Source organism: Physcomitrium patens, chromosome 23, assembly GCF_059467195.1.
Source record: "Physcomitrium patens ecotype Gransden chromosome 23, ASM5946719v1, whole genome shotgun sequence".
NCBI classification, from domain to species: Eukaryota; Viridiplantae; Streptophyta; class Bryopsida; order Funariales; family Funariaceae; genus Physcomitrium; species Physcomitrium patens.
The window spans coordinates 3978529-3995162 of record NC_143432.1 but is presented as its reverse complement, the minus strand read 5'-3'; the positions used below and the strand labels follow the sequence as shown (position 1 = coordinate 3995162).

The 16634-nt window shown below is 34.8% G+C and overlaps 1 protein-coding gene and 2 long non-coding RNA genes across 4 annotated transcripts; 1 reads left to right on the top strand and 2 right to left on the bottom strand.

Annotated features, from left to right (window-relative positions):
- Positions 1 to 725: 725 nt before the first annotated feature.
- LOC149986488 (uncharacterized) lies at positions 726 to 1579 on the bottom strand. 2 transcript variants are annotated; one of them, XR_016500245.1, is made up of 3 exons: positions 1446 to 1579; positions 1019 to 1146; positions 726 to 885 (listed from the first exon to the last, which is right to left on the bottom strand). It is a non-coding gene; the product is annotated as an uncharacterized LOC149986488 (long non-coding RNA). The 2 variants fall into 2 exon arrangements; XR_016500244.1 differs by lacking the exon at positions 1446 to 1579 and having other exon boundaries at positions 1019 to 1152.
- A 390-nt stretch (positions 1580 to 1969) lies between these two features.
- On the bottom strand, positions 1970 to 6157 carry LOC141044806 (uncharacterized). Its single transcript, XR_012216535.2, has 5 exons — positions 5847 to 6157; positions 5588 to 5652; positions 2797 to 2904; positions 2279 to 2414; positions 1970 to 2099 (listed from the first exon to the last, which is right to left on the bottom strand). It is a non-coding gene; the product is annotated as an uncharacterized LOC141044806 (long non-coding RNA).
- Positions 6158 to 10358: 4201 nt separating this feature from the next.
- Positions 10359 to 12955, top strand: LOC112275574 (uncharacterized). The gene is made up of 3 exons (XM_024506046.3): positions 10359 to 10795; positions 11411 to 11514; positions 12059 to 12955. Exons 1-3 carry the CDS (start codon positions 10630 to 10632, stop codon positions 12320 to 12322), a joined length of 534 nt encoding a protein of 177 aa, XP_024361814.1. The 5' UTR covers positions 10359 to 10629; the 3' UTR covers positions 12323 to 12955.
- Positions 12956 to 16634: the final 3679 nt, after the last annotated feature.

Genomic DNA, 16634 nt, shown 5'->3' with positions numbered 1-16634 from the left:
AAAAGATAAAGTACAAATTTTCCTCCCCTAATCTGTCCGCTTTCAGCTATCACCAGAGATCCATCTATTGCCAGCAATATTTCATACATTGTTTGAGCTATTTCTGAATCGTTTACACAACTGGTGTCTGAATATAACGACAGGATTTTCTCATTGTAACAAACAGGTTTTAGCTCATCAACTACTGTCCCTATGTCAATTGATGTGTAATTAATTAAGGTCAATCTCGTTCTGAGGCGATGGAAATTTGTCATTGGATTTAAGGTAAAATTTAGAAGAAAATAAAAAACACTGAGCACTCGACCTTGTGCAGGTGGATCTATCAGGCTAAAGTGGGTAGGTAGTATCCATCTGGTCATCAACTGTTAGCATCACTTGCGCTGGAGATCTCGCGATTGCCACAATTGACAAACCGATCTTCATGCCTTATGTAGACATGACGAGTCAAAGTTGATAGGCATTGTCGCACCCACGGTAGCATTCGTGGATTTTTCACATTTTTTGTTTGATTGGAAGAAGTTAGGAATTCCTACTTGAACTGGGAATTTTTTTGCTGGTATTGTCATTCCTCTAGATTGAAATCCTTGTAAGTGCAGCTTGGAGCAGAGCTTCAGAAAGGTCGAGAGATTTCTGCATACCTACATTTCCAAAGAAGTATCCCTTCAACTGCAATTGGCTTGGCTGTCTCGCTTACAGCTTGTGGGGACGTGCCTATTACAACCTCGAATCCAGGTTCTACACGCTCTCCCAACATGTTAAGTGTACTTTAAGAAGCTTCGCCATCTTTCAAGGCCCATCTCCAAACCATCCTACTTTAATTCATTGCACATTTTCTACTTTTGACGCATCTCATGAAAATATTCATAATTAGCAGCTGCATTGACCCTGCATAACCAGATCAACATTCATGTCATGGGCTATCCATTCAGCATTTCATCTGAAGACTGTCACAGTTCTTAACTACAAACATTGTCATGACCCCTTGATTGAGAAATTTAACGCTGATGACGATCTGTACCCGAGCAGCTTGTTTCCAGCTTCCAGCTCCCTGCTGGAGGGTTTCACGTGACAAAGGCTTCCAACAGTTAGGAGCTCAATATTGGGTGTAAAATCACTATCGTGGTGAGCTACGAGGCTGGTGCTTGTCTGCATTTCCTCAGAAAACAACGTAAGGTACGATGATGACGAACTCCTGTTTGACAACATACCAATGTAGGTGTACACTGAGATCGACACACGGTGATGTATCCCCTATATGACAATCTCAGTATAATATGCCTACATTGGTGTTACAGATTCTACTGTTGCGCATACTGATTGCACCATCTTTCACATTTAGTAATAGTAGGAAAAACAACACAACAGGGTTTGCTGTAGAACGTGTAGCCCTACTCCTGACAGCCTTCCAAATTGGGTAATGATCTGTTGTAGTCTGACTTTGATACCTGGTCGCGTTTTCATCGATTATGAGCACCAGGACCCTTTGGCTTCTTCACATAAACCTTGTGTTGCTTTCTTACGTGGCATTCTTTCTTCCAGTAGAACAACGTCTTGTAGTCCTTTTTATATCGAGGGAAGTTGTCTTAGCAATTCCTGGAGTGGTGGTTATGTTCTTACCTGGAATAAAAGGGAGAACGGAGAACAGTAGAACTCTGATGATGTCGTTAGAAGTGGTTGGGTCAACCTCAATGAGAGCTCATCTTAGTCCAAGCTCACTTAAGTGCCCAAGATGGAAATTCCACCACACTCCTTTTTCTTTTCTTTTCTTTTTTCGTTTTTTTAATCTTCTGTAGTCTTAAGTGAAGGAAAAGGATAAAAGAATGTCAATAAGAATAAGAATGGTAATAAAAAGTATGTGATGTGTCAAGCTAAAATCCTGACCTTCTTAAGAAATCTTTTGACAACTCCACTGAGAAAGTAGTCCAGAGTTTGACCATGGCTTGTTTGCAACTTCCCACGTGGAGCCACACACCTGACTTGTTTTTTTAGTTTACCAAAATTCAACAATTGCAGTGACTGCTCAAAGCATTTGCTTCCAACTGTAATTCCCAGCTGGAGGTTTACCCACACTCTGTGCAAGGGACCCCTGGCTGTCCTTCCTTTATAACATAACATAGACAGAACTGAACTTATTTAAGTATATATATATATATATATATATACACATAGATACACGTACATATATTTATGCATGCAAATGCTGTCACAAGGTAGTATTTTAATGGAGAACAAGTAAAACGAGATGAATGGGAAGTTGGAAAACCACCCATTCTGCAACCTTGTTGACTTCAATTTTTATATTCAAACTGATTCAAAACTTCAGTTCTCTGAAAACCCTGTCATTAATTTATAAACAAATAAAATACAGCTTGCAGTTGGGGATGTCTGAACAGCCTGGCTGCAAATGCCATAGCCTGTGGAATTTTGAAACAAGCTAGGTCCACAAGTCAAGTTGAAACTAATATAAACTTCTAATGCTCTCAAACTTTGTTGTGTGTTTCTCTATATATATGAATATATATATATATATATATATATTGAAGTATAAATTAATGCAGACTATTGCATAGAAGATTGGTTCAGAAAATGTTGGGTGATGGGGGGACCATCACCCAGCTGGCTTTCAATTTTGATGTCATTTGGTACTGAAGAGCCATGTAGAATAATTCTATTTTTAATAGTTCGAAAGAAACAATTAATAACCTGATTTTTTTTTGTATAAAAGAATGTTGCATTGGAATGATTGTGGATGTGTCAATGCTATTCATGGCATAGATTGGTAGAATGATTTTGTACCTCATCAATTTGATGGCGTCATGGTGCCAGCTTGTCACAAAATCATGAAATAGTTGAACATGAAACTATTTGTGGCTGTAGAACCATAATACAATTTTCTAAACAAACCTGATGTGCAAAAAAAAAAAAAAAAAAAAAAAAACACACGTTTGTGACGGAAACATGCATGGATAGTGGGAACAACAATGTATACTTTTATTGTTGATATAGGTTGAGTTCTAAGTATTTAACATTTGAAATTCTTGTGTTTACATTTGCAGTTTAATCATTTCTTATTATATATCAAGTTTAAGCGTTTACATTTTAAAAAATTAAAATTAGAAATCGTTTCTTTTAGTTTTGTTGTTGTATTTATATAAATGTGGTTTTTCTTCTTGTTTTCTTATTTTATTTGAGAATTATGGTTTCTGATGGGAATTAAATAAAAAATTTAAAAAAAAAAATTGGTCTACACTTTAAACTTTAAAATTTGATTATGTATATAAAGGGAAACTAATAGTAATGTGATACAAAATACTATACAATAAATAATATGTGAGTTGATAATAGTGTGATGCAGGAGATATGATTGTTAAAGTTTAAGCAAGTATCATTAAGAAGTAAAATAAAAATATAATAGATTGAAAAAAGTCAAAGATAAGAAAGTATGATATGATAATCCTTCTTGATGACAGAAAAGGATAATAATAAAAATAAAAAATAAAATCGTGTCATTGTGAAACTCAATAAAAATTTGATAAAGTTTAAATGTTTTGTTAGTATAAAAATCTGGAATACCTTCAGAGTATTTTAACCTGAATTGAAAACCTCCAAAAACTTAATGCATAATCAATAATAAGTAAAGTATTCGAAATGAATTTATTTTAAAAAAATGATTAATATCTTCTTCTTTTTTTCTTTATAAAAAGATTAAAAACATCATGTGTTAAATACATAAAATAAGTTTAAGTAAAAATTACAAGTTTTGGCCAATCATTGCTTTTACTATAGTTAAGAGAAAATTATTATACTTTTTTTTTTACAATGCAACATATTACATTATGTTTTTATTTCTTAGAGAATTTTGTGCCTTGAAACATTTGCCTCTACTATTAAAGAAAAAAAGAAAAAAAGAACTTTAAAACAGTAAATTATGCTGAATGCTGTTGAATGATTTTGATTCTAAAAAAAGGAACAACATACAAGAAAATGTCATTGAACAAAGAATGATCAAAATAAAAACCATACAATGCAACAGCTGATCCAAATCAAATAATAACATCGTAAAATTTTATATTGCCACATGTCTATGATACTTTTTTCTCATTAGAGAACGTTTACAATGGTTACAAACCACAAAACAATTCAAATGATTTAAAATGTGTTAGTTTAAATGCCAACAAATCAATTGGATTCTGTTATTCAAACCATAACTACAAAAAATTAATAGCCTTAGCATTCCTCGTAGAGTGTTCTTATTCTTTTGATAATCTATGTTACATGGTAGAGTTATATTATCTTCCCTTAATTTTATATCAATTCATATCATTTTTTTATTTTTTTATTAAAAAATTGTATTATTATTACTGTTTTATGATTTACCTTTTTAAAAAATTAAAATAAATTTGGTGTGTTGAATTTAATCAGCTTGATAATTTCACTACCATCCACTTGATTAAAATAACCATGCTCATGGTTATTGTTTAAAATGATAGTGTCAATGCCAATTTTAATGAACATTGATAGTCTAATCATCCAAAAGAACATGTTTATTATGTGGGTGTTGCAATTCTTTCTAAATTATTAGCTATTGAATGTTACAATAAATAACTTAATCACAATTTATTTGATTTTTCCACTAATAAGTCTTTTTTCTGTTTAAATTACTCATGTTAGTAAAATCACAACTTCATTTGTCAACAATTTATTAATTTTTGTAGTACAACCATTGTACAATGTGGTTATATTACCTTGTCAAGCAACTACATACAAAATATAAAACTGAATATGGCATCACTTCTATTTCAATAAACAATGCTGAGCCTTGGCATCATAAGTTGGAGAATGTTGAAGATGATTGACAATAATTACTTGAATAATAGAGATTCAAAATAAATTTTAAAAGTCTTATATATTCTGATATTAAACTTTGAAGAGTTTCATTTCAACTAGAATAAAAATAAATAAAAACTAAAAATATAAAAATCAAAAGCATCTCTTCTATCAATAATATCTTACAAGATAATAAAAAATAAAGAAAATTTTCAAATTAACATCAACATCTATATATGTTTTTTTTAAAAAAAAATTAAAAATCAATCTATAATGCTGATATCTTTTGTTGTTGTTGTTGTTGTTATTAAAATAATAATAATTATTATTATTATTATTTACTATCAATACCTTTAAGTAAAAATTTATTTTAGAAGTGGCATATTTGAAATAAGTACAATTTAAGAATGAATATCAATTTAAGAATGAATATAAATTTTAATTTGTTTTAAGAATGAGTAAACTATCAATACCTTTAAGTATAAGTACAATTTAAGATTGAATATTTATTTATTTCATATATTTTTTTGTAAATCATAAAACAGTATAGGTGAAATTAAACTTCTTTGTAATTTCTTTGTATAGTTCATTAAACTTCTTTGTAATTTCCTAAAATCTAAAAGCATCCTGAGAAGAAAAAACATTAGTATAGAATTTATACTTTGGTTTTTTTTTCACAAATTCATTATGAAAATTATATTTTTGTAATTAAATAAGTGATATTTTAGTCTTTTTTTTAAAAAAAAAAGTTTAACAGTACCTTCTTATTTTATATCAATGTTGTTGATCTTACATGCAACTAACTGCACCATGAAGTCATTCAAGCTGAAATCATTTAAACACATGTTATTGCATGAAGCAAGGAAAAGCAATATATATTAATTGCTAATTATTGGTGCAGATTAAGGTCACTAATTTCAGTATTAAGTCATCTATGTAATGTATGTGCACAATAATCAATTTCAAATTCTTATAAAGTACAGTAAAGCATCCAACAACATTGAATCATGTTCACAAACCATATGGTGGGTGAAGTCACACATGGGTTGTATTCCCAATCCACTCATGGGTACCTCAAACTCATGCTGAAGGTTGTCCTGCTATTTGTCTACTACGGCTACAACATTAGGTTTAGGGTTTTTCTTCTACTTTTTGCCAACTTTTTACAAGTTTTTATGCAAGTTTTTATACAGGTTATTATGCGAGTTTTCATGCATAGATGCACGGAATGGGGGATGATAGAATGATGCAAGCAATGTCAGAGAGGGGGGGCAACAAAGGAGTGGTAGTGGTGCGGGAGTCATGGAGGAAAGCACCTCTTCTCATTCATTCCCGCGTCTTGGAGAATGTAGTTGGTTGGACATATGGCGGATGCTTTGGTCTCCGAATTGTAAGCCAATGGATGAAAAGGGAAGAGTGGATGGATGGATGGATGGATGAATAATGCATTGGAAGAGGGGTTTTATTTTAATTTAATTTTAATTTTTTGGCTTGGTTTGGTTTGAGTGCCCCAAGAGAGAGAGTATAGATAGAAAGGTGGGAGTGGGAGAGTGGACAAGAGATGGAGCCACTTCCTTCTTTGGTAGCCTTCCATGTGCATGGCATTGACAAATCCCATTATTCTATTCTATTCTATGAAACATACATGCTTTGGCAAGCTCCACTAACTCCCCCCCCTCCACTTTCATTGACTTAGCCCTCTCTTTTTAATAATGGCCACCTCCTACCTCCCTCCAAACTAAGAAAATAAAATTCTATATATATATATATATATAGAGAGAGAGAGAGAGAGAGAGAAGTAGAGAAAAGATGAAAAAAATTGGTTCTTGATTTATTTTATTTTTTTTCTTTTAATATTTGAAAAATAGTGATAATATTGCTACAATCAAAATGAAAATAGCAATGAATTATGACAGGGATTAACAATTTTGACTCATGTATTTTGAGTAAAGCTAAAGATGCTACCACAGTTGTCTACTGTTTTTTATTTGATTTTATTGTATTTTTATAAATCATTCCCTTATACTAATACATGTATTAGTATGATGTAGCCACAATCATGTATTAGTTAACGTTCCAACAACAATGTACTTAAACAGGCAGTATGTTGAGTTTGTTAACATGTGATGTGAGTAGGCAACAATTGATTTGCAGCTAATCAGTGAATTGTGATGAAATTGTTAGTACAAGCAAGTAAGTTAATGAACAAATAGCTAGTCATTGAATTAGGACTTGAAACACCCATGGAAACATAATTATTCTCACTTCCAATAATTCATAAAACACATACACTAGCCCTAAAAGATCTTCTTCTTCACATCTTCTACAACTCTAAGGATGGGGATTTTGGCTAGCATAGCAAAAAATTGAACCAATGTAGTGGTGAAGTGGCACATGATGTGGCCACATAGGATTGCCATGCGGGCACTTGGGGCCATGGCAACAAAGTGCTAGTCATTGAGTGGGTCAGTGGAGCTCAACAAGAGTTTGTTGTGTGTTAGAAAGCTCTTTGGCAACCACTTGGGTTTGGGTTCCAATGCTGTTGTCACAGCTGCAATGTGTGTGTGTGTGTGTTTTTTTGCATATGTGCCATCTTTGTGTTCCCCCTTCACAATCAAGTGCTCTAATCACACAAGTTATTAGGAACAAAGTTTTTAATTTTAGTTTATTTATATATATTTTTTCAATACAAAAAGACCGAGTATAATAGAATGTCCACATTTGCTGCTCGGTCACCATCACCCTCCAAATTCAACCACCAGCAACTCAAGCTTGGGGCTGCAGATCTGGTAAAAAGAAAAAGAAAAAGAATTGAGTAATGAAATTGAAGTTGAATTCATAGAAAAATCTGCAGTTTCAAATATATTAACTTGGATTCTAAAGAATGCGAATTCAAGAGTCGTTCACTTTGTTATTGAATACACACCATGTGTTTGTTACTTTTTATTATTGTATTTATTCTCTTATTGTCTTAAATTTTAACTTTGACTTCATTTTATGTTATTCAATTTTCATTTATAGTTTACAGAATTTTGGTCAGAACAAAAAAAAAAAAAAAAAAAAAATGCTGTATTCATTCAACACACCAGTTTTTTTCTCTCATGAAGTAGGCAACTCAAACGCTTCCTTACAGAAACATGCAGAACATGTTATAGAAAACATGCCTAATGCAAAGACTATCTCCAACTGCAACATAATAAAAATAAATAAATAATATAATTTTGGTTTTTTGAATACACACATTTCTATAAATCTTGTGATTCTAGTTGCGTCTGACATGTTTCACACATTCTGACATATGCAAGGAGAAGAAGAAGACGAATTAGAAGCAGTGGGAATGGAAGAAGAAGAAGAAGAAGAAGGAGAGGAAAGAATAAGAAGCCAGAAGAAGGTTGTAGAAGGACAAGGTTCCTTTTCTGTGGGGTTGACCACCACAGCCTCTGTGGTTGAGCATGATTGAATGCCACGCTGGCAGGTAAAAAGAATCAAAACCCACACGCACAAACCCACTCACTCACTCACTCACTCACACACAAATAATGAAACAAAGAAAAGAAAAAGAGAAGAGAAGAGAGACAGCGAAAGAAGGCGAGTGAGATGGAACTGGGTACTCACTGACTAGTCTCCGTCCATCTCAGTTGTGATACACCAGGACCCACTGTCTGTGTGTGTGTGTGTGTGTTTGTGTGTGATTTGATGCAATTGATGATGCAAGTTTAGCAAATATATCATTCCATGGACGCTGATTCTGCAACACCACAAATACGCCATCGTCATCTTAAAACAAAGCTCTGCCATCCCTGCAAACTCCTGATTCCTCTTCGTCTTCTTCTCCTTCATCGTCTTCTTCATCATCCCCCCTCTTTCCCTCTTCTTCTTCTTCCTCCTCCTAGCTTCGATGCTCACACTGGTTTGGTTTACAATGGGAGGGTGTGATTGTCATCAAGAGGGGTGAGAATTTTAGCAGGCTGAATTGCAGCTGCATTGCCGTGGAGAGGAGTGGAGTGTGGAAAGGAGTGGAGTGTGGAAAGGAGTGGAGTTTTTTTTTTTTTTTTTTTTTTTTTTTCCCCCCTCCAGGGTGTGATGGTTGGGATAGGGGGTCTAGTCTAGATTAGGCTAGACTATAGCAGATGGGATGAGAGTAGGAGTGGAGTGGAGTAGAGTAGAGTAGAGTAGGGGGAGGGAGGAAGGGAGCACTGTGGAGATGGAGCTGCTGCTGCTGCGTGAGGGCAGGAGACCAGCTGAATCTAGAAAAGAAAGATGCCTGTCGCTTCGCCCTTCGTGCCGCACAGGTCTGACTGCCTGACCATCAACTGTCAGAATTAGGGGGGGCCACTCCACTCCGGCGCGCATCTTCGACCCAGCTCCAGGACCCGCACCGGGGTGTGGTGGTGGAGAGGTTGAGAATCAGAAGAAGACGAAGCAGAAGAAGGTTGCAGCGTATTATCAGTGATCAACACGTCGACGATGATGATGCTGATGATGTGGATGATGAGATTAGGTTCGGAGAATGAGACAAACCGCGGAGTGTCGTGCTTACGAGTGCGCTTAAACTCCCGCAGCAACTAGGCTTAAGGGAATCATTGGTGCCGTGATTTGCGCCTCGCTTCAGACTTTGTGACTCCAGACCTTCGTGATCTGTTCATGTTCGTTTGCTAGCTAGCCACCCCATGATTGCTGCATCTCCCGCTGACTTCTAATCGATTTGTAGGTAGAGTTTGTGGGAACGGCGGCCGGGAAGTTAAGTAATCAGAAGAGTTGGTCGGGGTAGTTACCTCTTTCTCGTAAGCAGCAGCAGCTCAAGTACTAGTTTGAGTATGTACAAACACAAACACACACACACGCATATATATATATATATATATATATATATGCATATTCCCACTCACTTTATTTTGATCTTTGTCTCATTACTAGATTGATTGCTAAGACGCGAATAGAAAACACACTTTGAAGACGATCCTCGTTGGTTAGTAGCACTCTAGGCTATCGATCAACGTCGTCAGAATTCTTACAGTGGTGGCGGCTCGGAGCTGAATCCACGATTGGCTCAAACTCAGAGAGTGGTTCACTCCGATTCGTTGGAGAGTAGCGTACATATGTGTCGATTTGACTTGAGGCCTAACTGATCAGCGTAGACGTTGGGTAGGAAAACTTACTGCGATCACCGACGGTTACCAGAAGTTTTTTTTTTCCCCCATTAGTTCACGAGATTCCTCCCCCGTCCCTCCTTGCACGCTCGCCAAAGTCAAGTCATGACACACAATTGGTCCCTGTATGTTCATCCAGAACCATAAAAAGTATGAGGACTAAAAAGGCTTTTGGGTGCGAGAATTACATGACGATTGAACCCAGTGTGACAACAACCACCGTGACCAGTCGATGTAAGTTGTAAGTTCTCTGCCTCGTTGTGACGTTTGATCAAACCTCGAGTCATCGAGCTTGGTACCTAAATGTGCTGGAAAGCTCAGTGGGCGCTCTGACGGCTTCATAAGAAAGAGGCGTCGCTGCTGTACCACGCATATCACTTCTATTCCCTATCCATCCCTGTGAGCCGTATTGTGTACACGACTGATACAGTTCACGGTCTGGAGATGACGAGCCTGACATAGCCACACCTCTTCGAGCTGACAATATTCGCAGCGTGCTTCGACGTTGCGACGTCGCTGATCAGCTCAGCTGGACACGATCAGTTGTTTCTTCTCCTCCCAATTCGCCTCAGCGGTGTCAGAGTGGTCGGTCGGTTCTGGAGTAGGCACCCCCGAACCAAATCGCTCCTCAAGTTCACAAAACGGTCAGACTATGGTCCTAGTTCACACACGATTTGAATCGGTGTGTGGCAAGGGGATACTGCCCGGGAGAAGGCGCCGAACAACCAACATGTCGGCCGGTATGGTTACTTGTTTGATCGGCTTGGCGCTTTTCGCGATTTTCCCTGTCTCCATTGTTGCACGAAGCAGCCCAGCTGGTAACCCATTTTCCTCTCGCCGCTCCTCGATTTTGCAAATTTGAGGTTGTCTTCAGGTTTTCTGATTAAGTAAAACGCATTCTTCACTCCCGTTGAACCTTAAAAGTTCTTTGGTTTTGTTTTGTTTTGTTTTTTTTATCCAGATGAACATGTTTGATCGGAAAGCTGAATCGATCAGTTCAATGAATAGAATGAAGCTTTAATTTATTTATTTTTGTTCCTCAGGTCTGGATGGTGTTTAGATGGGGAGCGTTAAGATTCCCTCCTCTTTAATCCACATTGACTAGAAAGATTGACAGATCCGTCTATTGAATCTCTAGAATCCATGAAATCTAATTTGTCTCGACATTCACGGGGAATGGTTGATTCGGCTCACTGAACAACCTCCCTCGGAATGTTTCTATTCTATATCGATCAGGTGGTCGTTCTCGTATTTAGTTTGACCATAAGAAAACCAACAGTTTATTTTTGTGATTAAATAGGACTTACATGTTTTTAAAGAGAATTCTCGACCAGCGAATGGAAGCTGGGATTATAAATGTCATCATATTCTGGGATTGGCTCCACTAAATCGGAAAGGCGACTCTCACTCATCACGTTATATGTTGTGCACAGACACGCCATCGGTAGAGACGATGATATCGTATGAGGAGAGGACACCGGCAACTTCTACTCAAGCCGAGCGGGAATCAGCAGAAAAGGAACCACACACCATTCAGGTACTTAACAACTCTTAGACCTGTACAGCTCGTTGTTCATAGAAGGGAGTTGGAATTCATCTTCAAGAGAATGGAATGGCCGCATAGATATTTCAGATATGGTCTCTCTCTAGCTCTGAATTATGTTGTACGTGATTCGCTCCGAGGAACAATTACGAACAACTGTCATGCTTGATTGTCACAATTGTATTCCCAAAGTCGCTGGTAGCTGACAAGTTTTCGCCTGTCTCTGCACCCATATTTATTTCCTTTCCTTTCCAATCTTGTGAGAAAAGAGAAAGCCTTGTGAGAATGTAGCAATTCTTCTGACTCTAGACTGAGGGAATCTACTCTTTAAAGAAGCTTGCAACAGTTTTGACCGCGGTCATTTCTAACGTAGCACTAAACCATTGGGTCAGTTGTGCACCCATTTTTGACAGTCACCGCCGCGGCGCACCCGCAGCCCATGTTCCTTTGAGGAAGGATACATTAAAATCTCGACAAAATCCGTCGTGGATCTGGGTTTAATTCACTGATGAGTGCGAGCTGTGGGTCCTTGTGGCAGAGAATGGATTTGAGAACACCGCAGGAAGCCGACCTCATCTTTGACTCCCTCCCGAAACTCGTCAGTGGGAGAATGAGCAGCACCAGCGGCAGAAGGGGTCTAGTGGGATCATCGCCCCCTACATGCCGATCCAAGTGCGGGTTGTGCACACCGTGCAAGGCAGTCCACGTTGCCATCAGCAGCCCTCACGGCGTCATCTCCGAGACGGAATATTACCCCGAGGTGTGGCGCTGTCAGTGCGGCAACAGGTACTACATGCCGTGAGTAAAAATCGCTTGTAGATCGATTCCACCGCAGGAGTGCTGAGCATAATAGTGTAACATACTTTTTAGAGCGTATAAGGTCGTGGCATTGGTGGCATAAAGCGAGGAGGAGGAGGTACACAGCCAGCACACGTACGCATACACACACAAACACACACACCACCACCACCACCGCTACTTGCAACAATATCTGCTTGAGATCATGAGGCGTTTGGAATAGAAGTGATCCTTCACGTACTTCGACATGTGAGGCGCACCGCTTGTTGGGCCTGGTCTATAGTATAGAACAACAGCTGCAAGGTACCAACCCACTACAACGTTGCAGTGGCGATCTCCTCCGCTGCCACACCACCACCAACATCACCAGAGAGAAATATAGTTTGCTGCTCCGGGTATGCGGTTCACCTGAGGCGACAGCCTCGACGAACCCACGGACAGATATAGCCTTCCCTAGTGCCGCCTTGTGGGTGGAGCTTAGCAAGGTACACCATATCACACCAAGTTGGACTGACTTGGAATGATCCCTGGCTATGCCCAAGTCCTCATAGCTCTGTATAAACCAGCTCTTCTTGTTGGGTGTAAACTTGGAGTGCCACGCAAAGTCAGTAATTCTCGCTTGATTGGATTTCTCATACTGGAATGGTTTCATGAGTAAAAACCCCCCTCTCTTTCTCATTCTTTCTTTCTATCTATCAAACTTTCCATATATATATATATATATATACAAATATTCACACATACACACACATGGATATATATATATATATATATATATATCCATATACACATAGTTATACACACATCGATGCAATGTGTTTTCGTTAGACTCGAGTGCTGCTGAGTCGATGTGACCAGGGTGTTCGCACAGCTCTCGATGCCTCTCTGCAAATAATCCACGAAATCAAAGCCGGGCATTGCTTGGCGGCCGTGATCTAGTCACCCACCTGTCTGGTTCACTGACACCGTGTGGGCGGTGGCTCATCTGGAGCTCACACCGCTGCCCTTCTCCCTTCTATATTTGCTTCCTTGTTTCCATGCAATGCTGCTGCCTCTTGTTGTTGTTGTTGTTGTTACTCATCGCTCGTCGTGCTTGCAGTGCTTGGCAGTTCTCCGCACCACCACCATCGCCGTTGCATTGCTTTGCACTTCTGGTTGCTCCGGAGCTTCCACTTTGTATGCATTGTGACTTTCTTTTGCTTGCTTGCGTTGTTAGCGATTTCTGAATTGAGGCATCTTGTGAGGTTATATTTTGTTGTTTAAATGTTGAGATTTTTCATTGACTAAATATGTATATTGTGATGGAAGTGACGAAGTGGAATTACACAAAGCTTATGTTAACTGTAATAAAAGTTCTTGCATTTCTGATGTCTCTTATGCACAAAAACAGTTGAATGCTTTTTTTAATAAAGTATTGAAAGTAGATATAACATTGTTAGTTTAATTAAATAATTTTTTAGTTTAACATAATTTTTGGTTTGAAGTTTGTGTCTGTTTTAAAAGTTGTGAATGAAAAAATTGCACAAGTGAAACAAATGAAATAGAAATAAAATATCAAATTGTACAGAATTCAACTTTCTTTTGAAGTTGAAATCATGTTGGTAAAAAGAATCAAAATTAAAAATATAAACTATAATGTTTAATGATAGGAAATTAAATTTAAATAAATAAATACTTTAATATTTACATGATGTCTTTTTATAATAATATCTTAGGTCACACTTAAAAAATCCAATTCTATCTTAAAGCCATTTATGTAATCATAAAGATTGTAACAAGTATTGTTGTTGGTCTAACATTGTGCCAACAAAAGATCTATTAAAAAAATTAAGAAATATAAAGATAAGACTTTACTTATAAAAATAAGAAAATATTAATGTTCTTCAATTCAGCATCTCTTTTAATCTTACTTATATCTTAACAATTAGTATCTTTATAAGATATCTTATTTATATTACTTATTTTTAATAATTATTTTTCTATTGATGCATTAGTTTTGGTTTATAAAGATAGTATAAAACAAATACTTGTATCTTGACTAATATATTGATTAGACTAGATAATAGGTTCTTTATTTTTTTAATAATAATGTATTTATTTTAAATCATTTAGTCTATGAATTATGAATCTCAGTATGATATACATATTCAATTTACAAATTAAAAAACTTACCAATTTTTTTTATCTATAATTAAATATAAAGTAAGATGTTTTCTATATAATTTATAATTAACAACAGTATTTTAAGATTAAAACATAAATATATGTATGTTTCCTTGATGAGGATTTGATATTTAAAATTTTATATATAAATATTGAAACTATTGAAATTGTACCACAAGTTTCTTACTTTTAGAAAGATTCCTCAAAAGCAACCTGTAACTAGACACTTGGGCCATATGCTTTGTAGTCCTTAAAAAGCTTCTACAAAATTTATTTTTTTATTTTTATTTTTATTTTTTTATAGCTATAGTATATATAGAAGCAAGTCTAAAACCAGGCTAAGTCTTATCAACACTTTTTGTATGTTTCTAGTCTTAATTTAAGATTTTTGAATTTATTTGTATTTAGCAATAGCTTTTTTGGTTCTTTTCTATTGTATAAATAATTCTTCTTACCTTACTTTCTTTCGTATTTATTAATGCATGAGTGTGTTGTCTTTTGGATTTTATCATTGATAATTTAATAATACTATTAATATTTTATAATTATTTTGTTTAAAAAGAAAGTAGATTATTCTACTTCTAAGATTTATTTTTGTATTTTTAAAGATTTTAAATTGTTCATCTTTGAACTAATAATTTTTTTCTAACATTAATTTATTTTTAAAAAATAATGGACTAAATCTTATTATAGAAAATTTTATTTGATAATAATAATTATAGATTATCTTCTTTTAGTTTAACTTGTACATTTCTTAATTTTTCTTAGTATTAATATTAAAAAAAAAAAAAAACTATAGATACTATATTTAGTAGAAGTGACAATATTTTTGTAACTATCATAAATCTTTATGAGTTTTAAAAATTATTTGAGCAAAAATCTCACAAATTAGCAACTTCAACTATAGAAGTACCCTTTCTATGCCTGTATAAGAAATCAACAATGAGGTCCAATCTTTATACTAAGAAGTTGTGCAAATTAAAGGAAAAATTACTAGATCAATTTCATAAGTTATTTCTATAAATTTTGCTAGTATAATCATAAATTAGCCAATTATTACTGAGCTAAAGAAGCTTAATTTAAAAAATCAAAATTTTAAAGATTTTATAACATTTTATTTTTTTTAAAATATTTTTTTTAATATCTAAATAAAATCATTTAAATAAGATTGATAGTTATGTATTTATTTTTTTAGTTATCTATTTATTTAATTTTCACTTTTTATAAAGAAGAGTTTTTAACTTTGGTACAATCTAAAGTCATTTGTAGAAGTATTTACAACCACTTTTAGAAAGAAATTTTTTAAAAAAAATAGTAAAAATAAAGCTCTAATGTATGCAATAAAGATTACATTCAAATGCTATCTATGCTATCAAATTCCAACAAGTTTCTTACAATATGGATTAGAACAATAAAGCTTTTATTAATTCATTTCTATATAATTTAAAAGACTATGTCTAAAATTTATTTTTAGCAATGCCAAAAGCTAATTGATTGGAATAATTTAGCATTTAAGCAATTGCATGCAACAATTAATACTTTAAAAGGTGCCAAGAACAAACTTTTGATGAAGAAGAACAAATTAAAGAATAAAAAAACTTTTAAGTTCTTAAAAATCTATTTATCAATGCTAAATTCTATTCAAATGAATATAACTTAATTTAGGCAATGAATACTATAAAATAAATAAATAAAATTATGCTATTGTAGCAAATTGTATTTATAATGTAAAAAATTGAATCACAAAGTACAAGACTATCATATCAAACAATATGATTTAGAACAAGGAGTGCAAATTTAAATATAAAAAAGTCAAAAAAAAATAGAGACATCTAATTACAGTATGATCATTGTTGTTGAACAAATCTAAACTACAACCATAAAATACATCTCATACCACTATTGAAGCCTATATCTTTTTTTAACTATCTTATATTCATTCCAACTTCAAATTATGAATTTTTTACTCAAGAACTTTTAGCTATTAGAATCTAAGCATGTTTTGTAGATAGAAAATTTGTATTGCAATAAATTTATATACTTTCAAAGCAATGAAGACTTCAAAAGTAGAATTAAGAGATTAAATATCCAACATTATCTTCAACAACATTCAACATATTATTAAATCTGATAAAATTTAGTTGTCTTTGATT